Source organism: Ambystoma mexicanum, chromosome 10 (assembly GCF_040938575.1).
Source record: "Ambystoma mexicanum isolate Mex_15411 chromosome 10, UKY_AmexF1_1, whole genome shotgun sequence".
NCBI classification, from domain to species: Eukaryota; Metazoa; Chordata; class Amphibia; order Caudata; family Ambystomatidae; genus Ambystoma; species Ambystoma mexicanum.
The window spans coordinates 1,577,538,537-1,577,557,166 of record NC_090932.1 but is presented as its reverse complement, the minus strand read 5'-3'; the positions used below and the strand labels follow the sequence as shown (position 1 = coordinate 1,577,557,166).

Here is an 18,630-nt window from a genome sequence, read left to right as displayed (position 1 = left end):
TGTCATCAATGACATTTGTGATGTCATCTTTGATATCCTGGGCATTAGTCATAGCAGTGCACGGTGGTGGCGCAAGTTACAGTTGCTTAGCTTACCATAACTGGTGAATTTCAGGGGTTTTTTGGGTTTACTTGGAACCATAACATCGCTTCAATAACGTTTTTTCACAGAATTTCATTAACGTCCCTTTAACAAAGATTTTTTACTAAAAAAAAAAATATATATATATTCACTAACAAAAAACGTTGTTAACGGGACGTTATGGTTAAGTTGCAGTACTAAAAACGTATCCCCTTTACTGAAAAAACTATACTAAAGGAAGGTTCTGCTCACAGTGCCCTACTAAAAACCTATCAAATTCACTGGAAAAACATTGGTAAAGGGACGTTATGCTTCCGTTGCCCTAAGAACAAACTAGGAAATTCAGTGCAAAAACCTTTGTTACAAGGATGTTACAGTTACTTTGCACTAACCACAACCTATCCATAGTATGGTTACAAGTAAAACCGAATAACCCCAGAAATTACCCAGTTATGCTAAGCTAAGCAACCATAACTCATGCCAGCACTGTGCTCTGCTAAGACTAACACCCATGACATCAAAGATGACATCACAAATGTCATTGATAACATCACTGATGACATCACATGTCTGGCTCCCTCTTTTTTTGTTCACTGACATATCTAGGCTAGGAGGTTTTCTTCACTGACAGTCAGGAACTAAAAATTCAAAAGGTAATATATTTGTACACCTTACTCTTCTCATATGTTCTTGCAGTACTTTCCTTAGGGTTCAGTCACATCATATGATACATATACACAAGGCTAAGAAGCATGCCTGAAACACAGCAATTATTTCTGTGCATGAAGATAATCATTTAGGTTATGAACACTTTCTGGTAACACTGCAGCTTTTTTGCTTACTTTACTTTCCCTCTATATGATCATAGTCATATGCGTTGTGGTCTCTATGTTTTGTGTGTAGTAGTACAATTATGTAGTAAATGAGGCAGTGTTAGCTACTTATTACATGTTTCACAGATTTGGAACATTACACCTCTATGGTACATGCGGCAGATAATGCCTACATTTCTACATAAGTAGGTTCATGTACTGGAAATAACTCTGTAATGCAATGGTGTTTATAGAAACGCATTGCTTAAAGAATTATGCATCTCATGATAGTTCTCCCAATGACCTCTAATAGTTTTCTGCCAACTTTATAATGACAATTCCTTGTGGAGGCTTTTCATGAAAACTAAATGCACATGTGATGTCATCAGTGATGTCCTCAATGACATTTGTGATGTCATCTTTGATGTCATGGGTGTTAGTCTTAGCAGAGCACAGTGCTGGCGTGAGTTATGGTTGCTTAGCTTATCAGGGATATTTCGGTTTTACTTGTAACCATAGTATGGATAGGTTGTGGTTAGTGCAAAGTAACTGTAACATCCTTCTAACAAAGGTTTTTGCACTGAATTCCCTAGGTTGTTCTTAGGGCAACGGAAGCATAACGTCCCTTTACCAACGTTTTTCCAGTGAATTTGATGGTTTTTAGTAGGGCACTGTAAGCAGAAACTTCCTGTAGTATAGTTTTTTCAGGAAAGGGGATAAGTTTTTAGTAGCACAACGTAACTATAATGCCCCTTTAACAATGTTTTTTTTAGTGAATTTCATAGGGCAGTGTAACCGGAATTTTGCTTTAGCATAGTGTTTTCAGTAAAGGTGATAGGTGTTTAGTACCGCAACTTAACCAAAGCGTCCCTTTAACAATGTTTTTTGTTAGTCAATTTCATAGGTTTTAGTAGGGCACTGTAACAGGAACCATGCTTTAGCATAGTGTTTTCAGTAAAGATGATAGGTTTTTAGTACCACAACTTAACCATAACGTCCCGTTAACAATGTTTTTTGTTAGTGAATTTCATAGGTTTTTAGTAGGGCACTGTAACCGGAACGTTGCTTTAGCATAGTGTTTTCTGTAAAGGTGATTGGTTTTTGGTACCATAACGGAAACATAACATCCTGTTAGGAACATTTTGTCAGTGATTCTTTGTCTGCCCTCATGAAGAACTTGTGGGAAGGCGAAATTCCCCTGTGTATGTATCCATTTGTGCTATCCCTTGCCTTGCCAAATAGTGTCAGTTTGTCTTGGAAATTAAAGGTGTACATGTTAAGTGTTGGTGAGAGTGTGAGTGGTGTTTATTTTTGTGTTAACATTGCATGGTGGATCTGTGCCGCACATTACATTACTGGCCGAGATAGCTGCATGTAAGTAATATGGAGGTTTCCTAGGAAGACTTCACCTGGCCGGCGTATGTGAAATCACAATGCATGTATCCATAGGACTGCAGTACTGGCTGCATGGCTGCATCTTCTAATAAACTCTTAATTACTTGTGGGAGCGCACGTCTATCCATTGTACAACTATGCCCATGCCTAGGGCATCCTCTGTGTGCTGGTAACAGCGCCCCTGTCGCCAGCCCTATGGATTGATACGACAGGCCACCGCATTTCAAATAGTCCTGACGTCTAAGTGGGTTGCTCTGCAAACCTACCATTTTTATCGGTGCACCATGCCTGGCTGTATGAGGCCCACTGGAAAACAAGGAACAGCAACCTCCAGTGTACAGTGGGTGTGTTAAATGTCACAATGGAATGATTGATGTGCTGCTTGCCTTTCCATGACCTGTGAAACAGACACACTGTCTCTGCACTGAACACTGTGACAGAAAGTGTCAAGGTTTCGCCTGCAGGTCGCAGAGTTGTAGAAAACATTTAACTGCAGGTGTGACAGTTTGTAGTGAGTCTGCAAAATGGCAAAGCTGGTGCAGCTTGGTCACTAACATACTAGTGCATGTTAAGAGAAGTAAGCCAACAACAGATTCTTCTCAGTGCAAAGAATATCAGTGGAGGTTAAAAAAGTACCGTAGCCGCATAGGTCTGGCGTAATAATTATCTTCCTGCTCCACGTATTGAGGCTGCGTTTCTCGTTGATGTAAGCATTCTTGTATTTCAGAATTCATTAATCTCCATGCATGCTAGTCCTACGGCTAATGGTGTACCATGAAGTGTCCGTACTGCATTTGACGAGAACTGCAATCGAAGGATAAGGGACCAGTGGGCAGGGTACTACCCTTCTAACAATGCAGTCGAGTAATTTCATGTACAGCATTCTCCACATAGGCTGCGGCCAACAACAGGGACACTCCTGTAGGGTACCAGAGCTTTAAAACATCCTTGCAGACCATTTGCTCTGCTAATGACCCTTACCTGCCAAAGGGCATTGTACTGTGCATGTACTGTGACGCGCTACTCTACAGAGGCAAGCTGCTTGGAAGTTAAGTGAGGGATACCCAACTTTGCCCTCTCTCTATACGTCCCCTATGGTATCCCTGAAGGTGCTGCCCGTTCTGTACTGGCCCTTGCCTTTCGTTCCTTCGGTGGCGTGTGTTACAAGACCAAAATAAATAGAAATCAACTGAAAAGGAAAAATGTTAAGCAAAGGAAGCTCCTTTCAGAGTTGAACAATGGAATTGGCAATGAATGGATGAGGGCCCCGCGCACCGTATACGCTGCACAGATTGTGCGCTAAATAAATGGAGGCATGGTCTTGTGGAAAACATTGTAGTGGAATCGGGTAGAAAGGACTTGCTGCAGAAAGAGATTTTTTTACGTGCTGCAGTGCGTTTTCAAGAGTTTAAGAGCGCAGCACCTACTACAAAAATTCTTCCTGTACTTCCAATATGGACAGCAAGGCAATTTGTACAGGGCATGTAGAAATCGGAATGGCAGGAATATTAAGACGAACACTATTTGTGGGGAAAACTCTTTGTGCTGAGAAACGTCATATCCCCATTTGTAAAGTACGACATTGGCACATGTCGTAAAAAGGCACAAATAGACTTATTCACAATGTATCGCGCTTTCTCCATTTGCAGACCAAATGAAAAATAATGCAGCAACATTGGTGTCTGCGTAATGGGATAACAAATTATGCAGGAGATCTGAAACAGATGCATGACCTGTGCAGGTGCCTCCTTCAGCGCAAACGGCACTGAAAGTCGTGTAACATATTGTGCAAATTTCCCTCAACAATGAAGAACAATAATGTTGTCATGATCGGCGTCACCAAAGTCTAACACAGACACACCAAAATCAGTTACTTCCTTTTAGGTACTCCATAGGAGTACAAATCCACATGATACAATCCAAAATGAGCAGCCACTGCACAGTGTTTTCCATTCACTTTCGCTCAATGTATTTAGAACTCCCCCAAAAACCATATGCTGTGGCTTGTGAAACACACAGCCATAACCGCACCCTCTGCATTTCGGTCGACAAATACACTGTGTACCACAGTCGGTGCGTACAATCCACACCCAGAAACCTTATTGACCAATCCCGTAGCATCCACAGGCCCAATTCTATGGCCGCCATCTGCAAAAGGGGTGTATGTGACATGTGCAACTCTGCAACTATCGCAATGTCCACATACCTTTCGTGATGTGCACGCGCAGGAGTGGGGGAATACATTTCTAGCAGGGTAGGGGACCTAGTTAGTAGTGGCAACTCTGAAAAGAGACCTTTAAAAACATGTTTAAAGGTGCTTCCAAGGAAACACCTTTCTTTGCGTTTTTTATAAGGATTTTTGTATCTTGTAGTTCAGCTCACATTCGTACAATAGGGTCTTCAATGCAGCCTGTAGATTCGAAAACAAAATATAATTAAACCTGGTCGACAAAGAAATTCCATTAGCTTTGTAACGGTGTATGTATCGAGAACCAATGTTGTTGTTCTCACAGGAGAACATCCCATCAGCACTCAAGAACTCACACATGCTTTTGTTGATTAGACTCCTTCCGACCTCTGGCTGGTGACAACAATCATTGGAATAATCCCATACTATTTGTGGTGGTATACATGAGAAAAGCACCTTGGCAGTGGGAAAAATACGCTTCACTGCTTTCATCAACTTCTTCAGTTGATGGTACACACAGGAACAAGGCATGGAACCCAAATGCAATGCTCCATAGTGCACAACTACACCATATACAGTTGTGAAAGTGGCCACTAGTCAACATACTGCAAGCAGACCGCCGAAATTGCGCACATTGCCACAGCACCACAAAGCGTCCACCCCTTCCAAATCAAAATCACAATGAAAGCCTTTTTCAATGGCATACTGGAACAGATCTTCACAAAGGAATCACGACTACAAAAACAGTGCGTCTGTCCATCTCTGCCTGCCAACCTCACTGCACTGAGTAATGGAAAAAAATGTTGCCGCCCTTTCCGTTGACACACACCCTGAGCACCTGATTGGACAATCCCAACGGTCCAATTTCTATTGGACAGCATGGTGAGAAGCGCACAATGTGGCTCGTGCGCTTTTGCAAATCCCACGAGGGCCACACCCCAGCAAAGCAGGAGCAGTAATTCTTCCCTTTCCACTATTTTTTGTCCATCACTACCTCATTGACTACTGGTAAATACTGACACACGCTTCCGCCAATGGCATTCACCACGTTACCATCTAACACTGTTACTTCTGTAGAACACTTCATTTGTACCGTTGCACAATAAGCCTCCAAGTGTCGTGTCAGTTGAAAGCACAGCCAGTGGAAAGTTCAGTAAAATAATAAAAGATTGTACATCAACATTCATCCACATGAGCACCCATAAGCACAAATTGGAGGTATGAAAACGTTTTCTGCAGTATGTTTACAACTCCATTATAAGTGCCCGTGCGCACGGTATCTGCCAGTGAGCGTCCATTACGTTATTAAAAAGGATATTGTTTCTTTCTCCCATCCACTACCGTGAAGTGGCACTGCAATTGTGTATGCTTGCAACGTTTCCATTTACCCATATCACCATTGCCATATCTAAACAACAAAGTCTCTTCTTTCCTTCCGACAATACTACAAATTTGTTTCCCTACTAACGCATGTCCTACATAAATTGTAAAAATATGGCACCAAAACCAGCTGTGAATGTATGTTACCAATCTAAAGCAACGTCTGAAAAGCTCACTGTCTACACAGCTTTGGATCTCTGTAGGCTACACTATTGCAAAAGCCTTGTTGTAAATTCTGCCTGCTTGTACTCTCTGCCCTCTGCAACTCAAACAGAAGAAGCCTGCACGCCTTGTGCTTGGCCGCAAGTCCAGGGATCGTATGTCTGCAGGACTGAAATATCTGCATTTGCTCCCATAAGCTCTGAAGAATAAGGTCAAAACCCTCTGCGTTATGCACAAGGTCTTATGGGACCTGGGACCTCAAAACCTGCAACTCTCTCTTCCTAAATAGGTCCATGCTCAAGCTCTTCCCTCATTTGCCTCCAACTGCATCAGGGTCACTCGCTTCAGCAACCAATCAGTCGGTGTTACATCTCTTTCTTCGGCTGGGGGCTCCGTCTGCAACAGCCTCCCCACCTCCCTGAAACATGAGGAGAACCATTGCCAGTTCCAGAAGCACCTCAAACCCTTTCTCTTTCCGTCTGCTTTATCTCCTCCTATCCCCTGCTGACTTCCTAGCTGAAACTGATTCTGCACTGGTTACCACGCCACCCTCTGAGCTCGGGCCCAACCAACCTCCACCTGCCAGTTGCACCCATACACTGCCTTTCTGGCAAACCCTGTACTTGGGGACTGTTTTCTGTATCCCTTACAGTTCCACCACCACCTTATGGCTACACGTATCCTTGCACTTGCCACCAACGGCCCTTTTTTTAACTTATTGTCATTGTTTCTCCTCCTCCCCATACACTTGTGCGATCTCAGTGACACATGCCCTAGTAGGTTTGTTGTCTGTCTCCCCTCTGTTCCCCATCCTTTGCCTCGGCGCACCTTCAAACACTTGTGTATATGCGCAGTATAAATTTCATATAATACAATATCACATCATATGATATTATACATACATTGCATTCATAACAACAGGAGGCTTGGCACTTACCTTTTAAACTTCACAAAAAATTCTGCAGCACCCCACTTACTACAAACTTATGAAATTGTATCGCAGAAAAAGCAATACTAAGTGTATGTTAGCAACTTCCAACAAGTACATACAGTGCATGCATGCAAACAGGATGCCTGCCCCTTACCTTGTACACTTCCACCATACTCTTCTGCATTTCTCTGTAAAAAAACAGACCTTCTACCACAATGTTTCTGTGCACACCACAGCCACAAACCTTATTGAGCAATCTGTTTGTCTGCACAGTCCCATTTCCATGACTACCATCCTGAAAAGGGCTGCATGTGCCACTTTTAATCCTGAAACTACTGCGGAATCAGCTGAGGTATCGTACTAGGAAGGTAGGAAGGTGGGGTCTGGGGGGAATAAGTGTGAAACAGGTTGTGGGATTGGGGCTGTATTAGAAGTTTTCTTTTTGCTACTATTTTTTTAGTATGTGCTCACAAAGAGATTTTTTTTTATTTTGCTCTTTATCTGACTTTCTCTTTTATTTACCTTCTTACATTGTTAGAGGATTGTCTTCAACACTTGTTAAATGGTGTAAAACAAAACAACATTACCAATGTTGGTCAAAAATATGCCATTTGCACGGAACCATTGCAAATTTCGCTCATTAATGATGTCATAGTCGGTTGAGAACATCTCAGCAGTGGACATAAATTGACACATACTTCTGTTAATGAAACACCTTCCTACCTCTGGCAGGGGACAAATTACACCTGCATGGTCCCATGCTCCTCTTGGTGGTATGCTTGAGAAAACCACATCGGCAGTGGGAAAACCTGCTTCACTTCTTCCATCAACTTCTCTAGGCGACGGAGCAAACGTCCACATGACATGTACCCCAAATGTAGAGGTCCATAATGCAGTATGACAACATCAACTGTACCGACAAAGGCCACACATCTGCAAAGGTTACCCATACCACCGTACTTCATCCCTTTGCACTGCAGCCATGCATCCAAGGCGCTAGGCCCTCACCACAGAGAACACACCATAGTACACCCTATGTTTAAATGCTCATGTCATGGGAAATGCACTTCCCATCTGCTATTGAGGGTGCCAGCTTTCACTGTGGCCACATATTTGTATGCATGGCTGCATAATGTTGCATTGGGTATAATGAACGGTATGTAGGTGCCTGTGTACATTGGCCATATTTTACATGTGTGCTGCTGAGCACTTCCTTTCATGCCACAATATCTTAACGCACTTCTTAATGCAAGGCTCATACAAGGGACTAACCATAGCAAATGCAAATGGTCACACGTGGCTCCCTAGTGTGTAGCAGGTGCAATGATCTACACCATATGCTAATCTATGCATAGCAGCTCACTTTGGCTGTTCTACCAAGGCTACAATGTCTTTCACAACCATTGTGTAAAAGTCACCAACTTCAAAGACATGCAGAGGTACAACTGCATGCCTGCATTGTGTTGTGGTAGCTGTGGAGAAGGGTGACGCTATTCAGCGCATGGCCTACGTCATATGGTCTTTGGCCATTCACCCAACAGTCTAGACCTTGCCCACACCCACCACAACATAACAGAGACATGCAGGCAAGCATGTAGCCAGGTCCCATAATTCACAAATACAATGGGCCTCATTACAACTCAGGCGTTAAGGGTTTAACGCCGTCGTTAACCCTTAACACCTGATTCCGATTTTAACAGCTGCTTTTAGCAGCCGTTAAAATCCATGGCACTAAACCGCCTTGGTGCTAATTACGCCACCATAATTTACGGTGGCGTAATTAGCGCCTTCCCCACTCCCATTATGCCCTATGGGGCAAAAATGGGAATGGGGAAGGGTAAAATGGGAAATGGGGATTTACCGCCCCACTCACCTTGGAATGGGGTGGTAAATCCGCCATCCACCATGGTGTAAAAACAGTTTACACCATGGTGGTAAAGTTGGCGTACTTACTGCCTGGGTCATAATGACCCCCAATATAGCCACCGGCACTTCTACCCAAACGTCGCACCATAATACAGCAATGCATGCAAACATGTTCCAGTCACCATAATCCACTAACATACCACTGTGGTTGGCAGCCCTACCCACTTGCATTCACAAAGCATTCTATTCCTGCTAACAAAACAACAAAATCTTGACAACATTGGTCCGGCTCCCATCACTCTAGTAAGTGCATAGAACCAGTACTGGATAGTGCATGACAACACTTAGTAAAGTGCACAATGCAAAGTACCCAAGCACATATAGGAAAAAGTACAACCGTACCCTCTTCTATATGGGCATTATTCCAACACTGCACCCAGTAAACACGCTGCAGCACTGCTCACTGCAGCATCTCCACCCATGCAGCGACAACTGTAAGAAGGAACTGCATACAAGATAAGTGCACAGTGCAGTGCAACACTTACTAATCTGCTCAATGCAAACTACCCAAGAACATAATGCATCCTCTTCAACCGTACCCCCTCCTATACAGACAATATTCCAACACTGCACCCACTGGACACACTGTGGCACTGCTCACTGAAGCATCTCCAGCCATGCACTGACAACTGTTAGATGCTGCAGCAATCACCACACCCATGGAACCAACAATGTATGCTATGCAGCCAAACCACACACATAAAGGAGCAAAGGCAAACCCACTTGCAACCAGTGGACATAGTTGTGGGTGCAATGGTGCCAGCCATGAATGCAACATTTGAAGGGTCTTATAAATGGCAAACCCTAGCAAACGGAAATGGTGACACGTCACTCCCTAATGTGCAACACATGCAATAACCTATGCCATATGCTAATGAATGCATAGCATCTCACTTTTGCTGTTCTACCAAGTCTACAATGTCCTCCACAACCATTGTGTAAAGGTCCCCACCTTTGAAGACATGCAGAGTTACAACGGCATACCTGCATTATTTTTGCAGTAGCTGTGGTGAAGACCTAGACCTGGACAGTTGGGGGCATGGCCTATGGCCTACGGCCTTCGGCCATGCACCCAACAGTCCAGGCCTTGCCCACCACAACATAAGAGAGCCATGCAGACAAACATGTAGCCATATGACAGAATTGACAAAGACTACATAGGGACCAGCACTTCAACCCAACCTTTGCACCATAAAGCAGGGATGCAAGCACACATGTTCCACTTACCATAATGCACAAACAAACTACAATGTTTGGCATCGCTACTTTCATTCACAAACCATTGTATTAATGCCAAGCAAACAACACATTCTTCACAACATTGGTGCTGCTCCCAACACTGTAGTACGTGGATGCAACCAATACTGCATAGTGCAAGACAACGCTTACTAATCTGCACAATGCAGACTACTCAAGCACATATAACACCCAGTTTAACCATACCCTCTTCTGTATGGACACTATTCCAACACTGCACCTAGTGGACACACTGCACGACTGTGCACTGCAGCATCTCCTCCCATACAACGACAACTGTAGGATGTTGTAACAATGACTACACCCATGCAACCAACAATGTGTGCAATGCCCTTGGAGTCTACCTAGACTCAACACTCTCAATGACAAGACAGGTTAGTGCCACCTCCTTGGCCTCTACTCTCACTACCAAACTTATAAATGCCATAAAAACCTTTCTAACCACTCAAAACTGCCTATCCATCGTCGGAGCCACAATAGGAGCTAGACGTGATTACTGCAAAGCCATTCTTTCAGGCACCACAACGAAAAATATCAACAGGCTCCAAATAGTACAAAATAATGTGCTCCACGCCACTCTACACATTCTCAAAAGTGACAACATAGTTCAGGCCAGATGTGATGCCCACTGGCTCCCAGTCAAGGAAAGGATCAACTTCAAAATCCTCACCCATATGCATAAATGTATCAATCTCTCCGCCCCATCCTACCTATCAGAAACCTTAACCAAGAACATCTCTGCCCGCCCCAAAAGGAGCCACCATGCAAACCAACTCTGTGCACCCTCCCATAAAAAGAGCTAAAAGCGGCGGCTTTGTCTTCCCCCATATAGCACCCAAACTCTGGAATGCCCTACCCAATGCACTCAGAGCAGAACCCTCTCTGTACTCCTTTTCGCAAATCCCTCAAAACCACGCTATTCATATAGCCCCACACAACACCCTAGGACTCCATGTTCTTCGAAATTCCAAGGTGAACTGTAAATGCAATTTCTATGTATCTCTAAGATGAACTCTAAATGCAAATGTCTATGTAACTATTAAGCCTTCCTCCCTCTGTTTATGTTTATGTTTATTTATTTGTATAGCGCTCCTGACCCAAGGTTATATGGGCACTTAAACATCAAGTTACAGGCAAAGGTGAGAAACATTTGTACATTTGTGCAGCATATGTATAGTTTACGAGAAAGCAGTTAGTGCAGAGATAGTACCAAAGCAGACGTAGTAAAGGATACATTCATACATTAGGCATACATACATAGTTAGTTATTCATTGAGTAACCAAGTGATGACCTTAGTTCTGAAAGGTTGGAAGGTGGGGGTGGATTTGATATCCAATCGAATGGTGTTCCACAGTTGTGAGGCTAGAACTGGGAAGCTGGATCCACCGGCTCTTTTAGAGTATTTGGGCACCGTCAGTTGTAGTGTATTAGAAGATATGGCGGTTCTAGTATTCTGTCTTAAGTTGAATTTGTTGGTAAGACAGGGCGGGGCTAGGTGGTTGAGAGCTTTGTAAGTGAGGCAGATGGATTTTAGGTCTATCTTTAGTTGCATGGAGAGCCATTTGCATGAAATTCTTGTAGCCGAGATATGTTCTCTTCTAGGAATATTTAGGGCGGCACAGAGTGCATTGTTTTGTAGAACTTGCAATTTATTAATTACCGTTTTGTTGGCACCTACATAAAGGCTGTTGCAGTAATCCAGTTTGGATTGAATGAGTGCTCTGGCTAAAGTAAGGCAGTTGTTGGGGGGGATCAGAGGTGTGCAGGCCCTGATTAGTTTACCAGTGTAAGCAGTGGCTGAGGCGGTCATATTAATTTGTTTATGCGAGGTTGGTATTTGTGTCTAGGTAGAAACCAAAGGTTTTTTACACTTTTAGCGATGGGAATGGTGTTACCGTCAATGGTGAAGCTGGTGTAGCTGGGGCTGAGTTTCCAGATGGTATTAGGTGAGCCGACAAGGAGTAGTAGTTCGGTCTTGTCATCATTCAGGCATGGGCCATGTGTGGCCATCCATGCCTGAATGATGGAGAAGACTTCATTGATCCGGTTGACGTCCGAGTTGTAATTGCCGGATAAAGTGAGGAGTATCTGGGTGTCATCTGCGTAATTAGTGTAGGTGACACCCAGATGGTCCAGCTTGTCGAATAGGGGCTTTGTAAATATATTATACAAAGTGGGTGAGACACAAGATCCTTGTGGGACACCGCAAGTAATGGGAATGGGGTCGGCCGCTGCTAGGGGTGAGAAGACCCGCATGGTCCTGTTGTCCAGGAAGGATTGGATCCATGTGACCACAGATTGGGAGAAGTGTGCTGCCGATGACAAGTGGTTGCACAAGATTTTGTGGTCAACCAGGTAAGGCAGCGGAAAGGTCAAGGAGAAGAAGGATGGCAGTCCTACCTTTATCTTTGAGTTTGTCTATCTCTCTCTTAAGATCAACAAGGGGCGTTTCTGTCCCATGTTGAGAACGAAAGGCAGATTGGCGAGTTCCTAGTAATTGGTTTGTCTCAAGGTAATCCTGAATTTGTAAATAGGCCACCCTGTCAAGAATTTTTAGTAAAAATGGGACAGTGGTAATGGGTCTATAATTCGTGGGTATATCTGGGTCGAGAGTTTGTTTTTTTAACAGTGGTAAGACCCAGGATTGTTTCAGATTACTTGGGACCGTGTTATTGGAGAATGACAAGTTTATTAATTTGGTAATGAAGGGGGAAAGATCCCTGGCTGTATCTTTTATGATCTGTGTGGGGCAACTGTCCCCCTTACAGTTTGAAGGTTGCAAAGATGCTATAATTTTTTGTACTTCAGGTATGGTTACCTTTTGGAAAGTGAAGCCTGAGCTAGTGGTGGTGGGTGAAGGAAGGGTGGAGCTGGAAGTAGGACCATGAGTGAGTTGTTGTCGTTTGTTTTCAATTTTAGATTGGAGCCCTGAGATTTTGTTAGCAAGGGCGTTCTGGATCCCTGTGCACTACGGTTTATCCTTTGTGCAGGTATCTGTAGGAGGAATGGGGTTTTCTAATTCCTTTAGGATGTTAAAGAGCTCCTTTGTGCTAGAGCCTGCCTGAGAGATCCTGGAATTAAGAGATTCTTTCTTAGCGTGTGTAATCTCGTTTTTGCAGAAAGTGGAGATATTGGTGAGATTAGTTCTGTTATCTACTGAAGGAACTGATTTCCATAGTGATTCTAGTTTACTTTTTTGTTGTCTGAGAAGTTTGAGCTCCGGGGTGTACCACGAATTCAGATGTGCTTTTGGTTTCCCTTTGCGCATTTTTTGTGGGGCAATGATGTCGATAGCTTTAGCCATGGAGTCATTATAGACGTTGACCAGCAGGTTCAAGTCAGTCTATAACCAGCAATGAATATCTGTAACAGTGCCATGATGCCCTTGGGCTGATGCGCACTCTAAAAATATGAATAAATAAATAATAAATAAATAATAAATGCTGCCAAAACACACACACAAAGCAACAGTGTGACATCTACTTGCAACGCGTGCACATACCTTTACAACCAGTGGACATACTTTCCCGTGCAAGGGATACAGCCATGCATCGAAGAAGCTACTTTTTTACCACGCACAACACACCACAGTACATGCTATGGGTAAAAGTTCATGTCATGTGGAATACAGTCCCCTTCTGCAATTCAGCCGGTGACCACTCATTACAGAAAGGAATCACAGCTGGAGGTCTCATGCCATAACGAAGGCTGCCTCCACTCACCACACAAGGTTGTAGCCTGTTGAGGTAACCGCAAATTGGCATACTAGCGACAGATACCGCTGTCACATCACTGTCTTCTTCTAATGAAATATGTCAGAGGAAGCACTTCTCACTCCCCCACCCTTTCCATCCCTTCTTCCCACCATCAGATGCTGTACAGTATGTTTTCCAGGCTCTTTCGCCGCCGCATTGTCCTCGGATACAACATGCCAGCATTCTTAAAAGGTTATGACGCACATCACGTCACTGTACACTGCAGCGCAATTAAATTTTCACTGTGCAGCAAACAGGAAAATGGAACGCGTGAGCAGAGCCAGTTATGACTACTTTCAGTGGCCACACTTTTACGTACAAGAGCCCCACTCATGCACACAATGCCTTAGGGCCTTGGCACACACACCACAAGACTATCCTCCGATACACCATGGCAGCGTATCCCAGAAACTTTGACGCACAGCACACTTCCCTCCAGCCAACTACTGTCCGCGTCCACAGTTCCCTGACAACACGCCATACCGCAAGCCAATGAGACTTCTGTCCTTGGAGCGAATAGGGAAATTGGTCCGCGGAGCGGAGCCAGATATCACACATTTTTTGAGACGTACATTTCAGATATTTGCAACAAAAGTACTGGTCGGATTTCCACCAAACACACAAAAGCTTGCTTTCTGAACCAAGCCCCTGCTCCTGCCGCACATTTGGTGCAAATCCATCCAGCCGTTCGGGCTATAGCCATGCACAAAGTTTTTGCCCTTTAGTCTATGGAGAAAAAAAATGTGGGACCCCCCTCTAACTTTTACCCCCCTGCACGAAACCTCACCAAACTGTCCAAAAAAATTCAGAGCGGCCCATATACTTTTTGTAAACATTGGGGCCTTCAGGCGACGGCGGCACTCACTCCAACCATTTTAAAAATAAACTCGAACTCCCACGGGTCTAATTCAATTCATTTATTGTAATGAACATGGACATCTAAGGCAGACAACAACACGTTTCACCCTTGCAGGCTTCGTCATATTATTAGATACATATATAAATACAGCATGGATGGAAGGGGTGCACTCTGGTTCTCTGCACAATCCACCTCCACAGCTACTGATGTTCCCCTCCGACCGGTTTCTCTGCTCATCGCGTCATCAGGGAGGATGTTTCACTTGCAGCAAAGAGCCAGGGCAGTGGTAATTAATCAGTGTGGCAGCAAGGACTTATGGTAGCTGTAGTCATTAGGTTTTCAGGGAACCTACTCACACCCAAACACCCACAGTGGGGGAGGGAGGGGAGTAGCCCACAGTGCAATTGATTCTGCTTCAAGGACTTATGGCACTCCAAGGCCAGGCATATAACACCCTGGGGCAGCACCCTGGAGCATCCACTCTCCAGAGTACCTCAAACATAAACACTACTGGATGAAAGGGGTGCACTCTGGTTCCCTGCCCAATTCACCTTAACAAATAAACTCTAGGCTTAATTTGATTCCTTTACTGTAATGAACGTGGACAACTAAGGCAGACAACAACAATGTGTTTCACCCTTGCGGGCTTCATCAGATTATTATTATATATATATATAAAAACAGCACTGGGTGGAAGGGGTGCACTTTGGTTCTCTGCACATTTCACCTCCACAGCTACTGCTGTTCTCTAACCGGTTTCTGTGCTCATATCGTCCTCCGGCAGGCAGTGTCACTTGCAGCAAAGAGCCAGTGCCGGTGTAATCAATCAATGTTGAATCTGCTGAAAGGACTTATGGTAGCTGTAGTCATTGGGTTGCTCAGAACCCGCTCACACCCATACACCCACAGTGGAGGGAGCCCACAGTGTGGCACTCCAAAGCCAGGCATATATCACCTTGCTGCAGCACCCTTTAGGACCCATACTAGCCCATTGATGCCTGATTATGTATAAATAAATACGTTTCATACAGCTGTTTCATTTAAGGAGACCAGATGATGGGAAGTGCTTTTCACATTTTTAAATAAATACATTGCCGGAGCAAGCAACGTTGGGATTGGCACTTTTGTCAAGTTATGGCTGAGTCTGCTGCTCATCTGTCGTGCATATATATAATATACTTATTCATGCACTCAAAGTGTTAAGGTACCCCTCTATTTAACCTTATACTCGTGCCTTAACTCAAGATTGTGACATGACCACAATGCCAGGCTCATTTCAACCACTCTGTTAACTTCTCTTTAAGATTGTTCTTCTTTGTCACATTAACTCTTCCCGAGTGAAGACAATACCTCACCTTAAATGTTTCTCAGAGGACTTCAAATGTGTTCCTTGTTTGTCCTTGCAGAAGTAGGTGTATGCTATGCAATAATCTGGTCACGCTGGGAGCGTCCATGATCATCGGCTTCAGCAAAATGGCAGGGTCCTTTGAGATGATTCTGGTTGGCCGCTTCCTGTTTGGCATCACTTCAGGTACTTCTCATTCCACTTCCTGGCTTTTCTACTATTCTATGAATATTGGGTATCTTTGTGGGCTCTCATACAGGACTTTTCTTGTTGTGTGTCATTCTAGGCACACCTCCACCTCTCTTGTGTGTTAGAGTTGGGGCTTTTTGGTCCTGTTATGCTATGTTATTGTGACACATACTGCACTGCTGCCATTTTCATGGTCTCTATGTGCTCTTGCGGATCTGAAAAGGAAGGAGGGCTGGGATGGCTTAGTTAGTAGGGTAGAGAGGAAAAGCACTAGGTGGCTTTGATGTGCTGTTGGTAGTTTCAGATCAGAAAAAACAGTCACTGTGTGCTGGGTTTGTTTTTAGTTGAAAAGGGTTAGGTGGTGTTTGTAATAGGAGTATGTGTGTAATGATTTGAGAGTGATTGGTTTCGTTTTCTGTAGTGTGTTGTGTTTACTTGGATGTTGCTGTGTGTGTGCATTTTGTGGTGGTTGAAGGTTTCTGCTGCGGTAGAGGGTTGTGTTTGTTCTGTTTGGTGTTTGACAGTGAGCATGCTTGATATTGGAATGTTTTTCCTAGGGTTAGTAAGTGATGTTAGTAGTCTGTGCCTTTCTGTGTGGTGGTTATTTTGTTGTGACAGTGTTCATATTGTTCTATGGTGGTTTGTACTAAAATGCTTGATTTTTGGGGTAAGTTTCAGTTTGTTAGGTTCCGTTGTTTTGTGTGTTTCTCTTGTGTTGTATTGGCTGTTTCTCTTTGACTGTGTTTCCTGTTTAGTTTGGTGAGTTGATGAGCAATATGTTTAGCAATTTACTAAATTGGTCTTCTGTTGTTTGTATTTCCTTTGGGAGTAATCTCCAAAGTTATGTGGGGATGCAGGAGAATGCTGATCCACCAAATTCCTGCTTCCAGTATTGTTTTGGTTCGATATATGTCATTGCTGGACCTTAGTGTTCTGTTTCATCTGTAGATGGAGATTTTTCGTTCTGCTACTTGTCCCTGGATTGCTCTGTGGGTTATGCAGAGTGTTTTGAAGAACATTCTTTTTTTGATTGGTAGCCAATGTAGGGTTCTAACTTGCTGGTGTGATGTGTTCTCTCTTAGTGAGTCTGAGGAGTAGTTTTGCTGCTGTGTTCTGTATTTGCTGTAGTCTATGGTTAAGGCAGTCCAGCTTTCTGAGATAGATGCAGTTGGCATAGTCTATTCTGGACATGACAAGGGAGATGATGCTGAGTGTTCCATGTGGGAAGGCGAAGAAAGGTAGTACCTGCTTAGTTGTGTGCAGAATGTAGGAGCACTTTGTGGGGGGGTCAGTAATGTCAGGCGGACGGCTGTTTAATGATTTATCAAAACACGCCATTTTATTCTCAAAAGAAATATAGTAAAATGCATCACTATCCCTACTCGATGCAGATTTCCCTGTCTAACCAAAGCTAGGGGAAAACAATCTTACACACGATAGCTGGCCCTCACACTAAGCAACAAATACACAAAGAAAATATACGGCACTACAACATAACATAAACAACATTCACAGTTTCTTTATAACCTTCTAATGTCCTGGGTAAATTCCCTTCGACAGGATTCAAGGTCAATGCTGCTAATGTTCAACCAAAGAAATGTCCCAAATCAGTTCTTGATGTTTCAAAGTTAAAGTAAAGGTTTGTTAACCAAAGTTCCAATGATAGCAAATCTTTCTTGCTAGGTGAAATATCCACTTTCCGTATAGCACCAATGGTAATCCCATCCACAATACTTTGTCACCTCTTCAAGAAGACTTGCCACAGTTCAAAAGAAATGCAATATCTACAACTGCCACTGAGACACAGTTCTTGCTTAATAGTTAGTATTTACTTAGTTACAGTTTTAGAATTCCCAATGGTAAATTTGTCACTTCTACTTGATTCACCATGAAAACAGTCAACTTTGTCTCCCAGTCCTACGCTTTGTTTAGGCTACTACAATGCTGCATCTACTGACAACCAGCTAATCCACCACAGCTTCATCACTTTGGACTACTACCGCAACTTTGTACATCTAGACAGGCTTCGACAAGACTCACTTTAAAGTAGTTCAACACTTTCAAGTAGGCCAGGCACTCTTCCTCGTCTCTCTTGTCTGTCGGTCACAACAACAACCTAGGTTTGCCTTTAAAACTCACTTCTCTCTGTCTTCCACAGTCTCTAACAATACAGGTTCTGTCAACTTCAAAATAGTCTTTACAAGCAGCCAGTTTCCCTTCCCAACCTTAGCTTCATTTTTCTGCCAGCTATCAGCCCAAGTGATTACCCAGAAGCCTTGGTGCCACTCTCTTCGCTTCAGGTAACAGTTGCACACATGTATCTTAGGCCAGTTTAACTGTTATTAGATT

The 18,630-nt window shown here is 43.6% G+C and overlaps 1 protein-coding gene across 2 annotated transcripts in view; it reads left to right on the top strand.

Moving 5' to 3' along the window:
* The window catches only part of LOC138492616 (solute carrier family 2, facilitated glucose transporter member 11-like), a 458,430-nt gene that overhangs the window by 194,972 nt on the left and 244,828 nt on the right, over positions 1-18,630 (top strand). For both annotated transcript variants that reach the window (XM_069619910.1, XM_069619909.1), the window contains exon 4: positions 16,154-16,278. In XM_069619910.1, the coding sequence (XP_069476011.1) occupies positions 16,154-16,278 (125 nt within the window). The remainder of the gene's footprint in view (positions 1-16,153; positions 16,279-18,630) is intronic.